Below are 5,000 nucleotides of genomic sequence, written 5' to 3' on the forward strand. Positions count from 1 at the left end.
TTATTCTGATAAATTATGGGACGACCATTGAGTCCAGAATATCACTGATGTAAAGGTTTGAGCCAAATCATTGGTTGGTACGTATTAGCTCAATTTTTCTACCACCAAGTTATCACTCCCCATGCCGTTACAGATCCATATTATGCTCGATTTTGTTTTCTTCAATTATGGTTTGGTCATTGAAACGCTTACCTCGACGTCAATAGCACGAAATTCGTTTGCCTCTGGAATACTCTTCAACAGTCGTAACGTCACTTCCTTCCTAATGACGCATGGTAACTTAGTAACAATGGCTCTAAACTATCGGAACAATGGCGGACGCCCGTATGAAATATTTCTCCGGCGAGCATAAAAGAGTATCAAGAGGGGAAAAAAACATAAATTTGATCATGTTTTGACTTTTACACATTCTGATCACAAGGCATATTAAAAGTTCTAGCCAGCATGAAGAATAAAAAGTAATGATTTTCTTTGTTTAGAACCAAGATGGCCGCCGTTGCCGGGCGGCGTGACATCAGACTACTGAATCCTATTAACTTCAAAAACGCAATTTGTATGTAATCAAAATGCCATCCCACATTTCTGATATCAGTCCTGGAGTTCACGTGCCCAGTTCAGTCAAGGGACTTTGTACAAAGGGGTCAGGGTTGGTCGAATTAAGGGTTTATGACATTTCAAACCACGCTCTTTGAGCGTGAACTTTTGGTGCGGCAACTGATGCGTATTTAGAAACGATTATTTGAAATAAATATCTGAAATATTTTAGGTGCGAATTTACAACTTGTATCTTTCGTAACGACGTTGCCCCTCCCCTAACACATGGTAGGGTAGTCTCCATTCTTTCCTCCTCCGTTTCTTGTCAGCTGAAGCCAACAGCAACCCAAGCTATCCTCTATCACGTGACCTTAGATCCGATGCTGCATACCGCTTGAGAGTCTTCACTATCCAGATCTCGTTCATGGTCACGTGAGAAGGCTATATCCGTTTGGCGGGTCGCTTCTGCTCCCCATTTGTGTCACGTGATAAATCAACAGAAAGAAAAAATTGACTACTTTTTAAAGATATACACCACGTACCAATATATTCTCTTTTATGTGAGATAATAACAAATTAAAAATGTCTTGTTAGTTTCTTTTGTAAATGAAAATGACTCTAACATTATCATATCAAACGAGTCTCTTACTCACCGATCAGGAACTTGTTTGGCAAAACCCCCAGTGCGTTTGTTGGTGTGTACCATCTTCCTGCTGGACAAGTCGAATCCCCAGGACTGGCTGTGGTGGCCCACGAGAGACAGACGCCCTGGCTTCTTCAGCGGTACTTCCGTGGTAGCCAGTCCGATCGAACTGTTGACACCGCGATTCTTCTTGGCCGGCCACACTACCTACAGATAAAATCAACGGGGCATCAATCTGAGAATTATTTTGTAAGTCGTCCTTCACAGCCATTAGGCCCATGGAGCCGGATTGTATCCCGATTTCTATAGCGTGAAGCGGAAAATAGCAATTGCTTGCTACCCTTTGGATAGGACACCAATCTAACAGACCCAGCTACCCATTCACTGCTGGGTGGGTGGACAGGGAGGTCAGAAATAAAATCTCGACTGCACCCGGAATCGATCTCGGTCCCTTTAATTGTGAAGCACGTGCTCTATCAACTGAGCTATCGGACCCCCCATTTGAGGATATAGAAGGAACGAAATTGACGTTACTCAGCTCTTTGTTATTGTTTTTAGCTAGTCATTAGTATGAGTAGTTCTCATTATATTCTATCAATCAGACTATAATAGAAAACACTGTGTGGAATCTTTAATTTTTACCTGATGTGGACTAATCTTAATATTGGAACTTTTAACTTAAGATCTATTAAAAGTAACATTCGAAAGGAACAACTGTGTCAAGATTTAGAAAGTTATAAAATCGATGTGTTGTGTTTACAAGAGACGAAGATCCAAGATGGCGTCGACCAAACAATAAATGGTCACAGACTGCTGTGCTTTGCTTCCAGTTCACCTCACTATGGATGTGGATTTCTCATAAATAAAAACTGCAGGGATTTGACTAGTGACGAATGGAATGTTTCGGACAGAATATGTGTTCTTGAGCTTAAGTGTAAGATCAATTCAAGGAACCAGAATAACGATAACAAAGACGATCACGGTAAGAAGACGTTCACTATCTCAATCGTAAATGTTTACGCACCAACAAGTCAACGCGCAAAACAATACCCAGAGGAAACTGATAAATTTTACAAAGACCTAGACGATACACTGAACAAAATAGGAAACAAATCAATATTAATAATTGCTGGAGATTTTAATGCCAAAGTAGGAAAACGTCTCGACAGTGACACACTATGTTTAGGATCATACTCAAAAGGAAAACGTAACGATAACGGAGAAAAATTAGTCCAGTTCTGTGAACAGAGAAAACTGTTCATAACAAACAGTGCTTTCAACCACCCATCAAGACACCAGACAACATGGGTAGGACAAAGGAAAGACCAAACCCAAGACAAAATGATAACAATACACAACCAAATAGACTATATCATATGCCGACACCGCCATAAACACTACTCAACCAACTCGCGATCATACGGTGGTACACTGCTAACATCCGATCACAAACTTGTAAAAACGAATTTCAACATAAATGTGTACAGACAACGAAGACAGAAAGGTAAAACGGCAGTCAAAATAAACACGGCAAAAATAGTAAATGAGCGAGAATGTCGCATTCATTACCAATATGAACTTAACTCAAGTCTATGGAAAATAAAGCAAAACAGTAATCCAAACAATGAATGGAAAGAGACGCAAGCGGCAATGAAATATGCGGGGGAAGAAAGTGCAGGCTCTATTAATACAACTAAGAACAAACCAAATCGAACGCCTAACATCGCTATTAACGATCTATCGCGGCAACAAAAAGAACTTATGATCAGGATACAAAACACGAAAGACTCGGAAGAAATAATAAACCTGAAAACGGAACGAAACAAAATACTGCATTCAATTCGATCACTTACAATAAAACACAGAAACGAGGAATTAGACAAAAAAGTGGAAGACATAGAAAAGTCCAAAAATAACGCATCGTCTATGTTCAAAGCGACGAAATCTCTGAACCGAAAACCATTCGAGAACCCAAAACTACAGGATAAATTTGGCAAACAGACACCAAATCCCAATGATATCCTTGACATTGTAACTGACCACTTCCAGCAGAAATTTCACAAACAAGTCTCACAAATATCGCCCTTCTCAGGAAACCCTAGAGACCTAAACAACCGCATCACAACAACTGAAGTTAGAAATAGCATAAAGTGCCTAAACAATAACAGATCCCCAGGCGAAGATGAAATTCCCGCTGAATTGCTGAAATGCGGTACCCTCTCCCTGGATCTGAGCATTGCAAACATAATGAACAAAACATTCTCAACACACAAAGACTGGGACATAAACAGCGGTGTCCTAATTACAATACAAAAACCAGGAAAAACGAAAGGACCCGTAAACAACCTGCGCCCAATAACATTACTGAGTACCATAAGAAAAACACTGTCAACTATTGTCCTCAACAGAATTAGACCGAAAATAGAAAATTATCTATCACATAGCCAAAGCGGGTTTCGCCAAGACCGAAGCACATCGGACGTTGTATGGACACATAAATGGTTGGCAGCAAAGGCACTCAAAGAAAACATATACATAACAATAACCGGAATCGATATGTCCGCAGCCTTTGATACGATCGACAGAGGAAAACTTTTGGAGATATTAACAGAAATAGTAGACGAAGACGAGCTCCGAATAATCCGATTTCTCCTCAGCAACACAAAGATACAACCAAGGATATACGGGGCCACAAAACAGACGCAGTTCGAAAGTAACATCGGGACCCCCCAAGGAGATAGTCTGAGCCCGATTCTGTTCACAATATACTTAGAACACGCTCTGAAAGAAGTTCGAAAAGTCATTCCAAAACCAACGACTCATATTGAGAATGCAATCCCTAGAGAAATCGCCTATGCAGATGATGTCGATTTTATTGGATCAACACCAGCAAATATAGACATCATACAAAATACCCTCATGAAATATAACCTCCAAGTCATTGCCAATAAAACCGAATTTACAACAATATCGAGGAACAAAGAGGAATGGAAAAGAACAAAGAAAGTCGGCTCACTAATTGGAGACACCGAGGATGTACAAAGAAGAAAACAGCTATCAAACGCCGCACTCAGTAAACTCACCAATGTATGGATTAGAGGTGACAAAATAAAGAGAAAAACCAAACTGAAACTGTACCATGCTCTTGTAAAACCGGTACTTCTGTATAACTGCGGCACTTGGGCGTTGACAAAATCCGAAGAAGAACATCTGGATGCCTTCCATCGCACACAGCTAAGAAGGGTACTGGACATCAAATACCCCAAAAAGATCTCAAATGAATCACTCTATAAGATCACAAAAGAAAGACCAATCTCCCTTGTTATTTTACAACAACGATGGCAACTTTTCGGTCACATACTACGCAGGGACAAAAACATACCAGCAAACCAAGCCATGTCGGGATACTTCCAAAAACACGGGAACCTTTTCAGAGGAAGACCGATCACAACACTCCCTGTGATCCTAAACAAAAACCTCACAACACTTGGACAAAGTATTAGTCTCATAACGGCAGGGGACCTTGAAAATCTGAGAACCCTAGCAGAGGACCGGCAATATTGGAGACACCTCACACAGGAAATACTGGAAACAGCCAAGGCGACCCGATCTTTCGGTCGAGACGCGAAAGGCATCTAAGTCAAGTCAAGTCAGACTATAATAGATAGAATGTGCTTGGCCAAGGAGTTCACAACATTGCCATCCGGAAGTATAACGGACCAACACACAAACTCTGTGTAACCATGAACTTTTATAGTCTGGTTAATACAGTTTAGTGCGAACAACTCACAAACGCGGATGGCAAAAACAATAACAAAGGCCT

At 40.7% G+C, this 5,000-nt stretch overlaps 1 protein-coding gene across 1 annotated transcript in view; it reads right to left on the reverse strand.

Moving 5' to 3' along the window:
• The window catches only part of LOC144957994 (uncharacterized), a 32,321-nt gene that overhangs the window by 7,101 nt on the left and 20,220 nt on the right, over positions 1–5,000 (reverse strand). Inside the window, exon 5 of the mRNA XM_078889572.1 lies at positions 1,188–1,380. Coding sequence (XP_078745698.1) covers positions 1,188–1,380 — 193 coding nt within the window. The remainder of the gene's footprint in view (positions 1–1,187; positions 1,381–5,000) is intronic.

Source organism: Berghia stephanieae, chromosome 12 (assembly GCF_034508935.2).
Source record: "Berghia stephanieae isolate SIO BIC M18660-M18661 chromosome 12, UCSD_Bste_1.3, whole genome shotgun sequence".
NCBI lineage: Eukaryota > Metazoa > Mollusca > Gastropoda > Nudibranchia > Aeolidiidae > Berghia > Berghia stephanieae.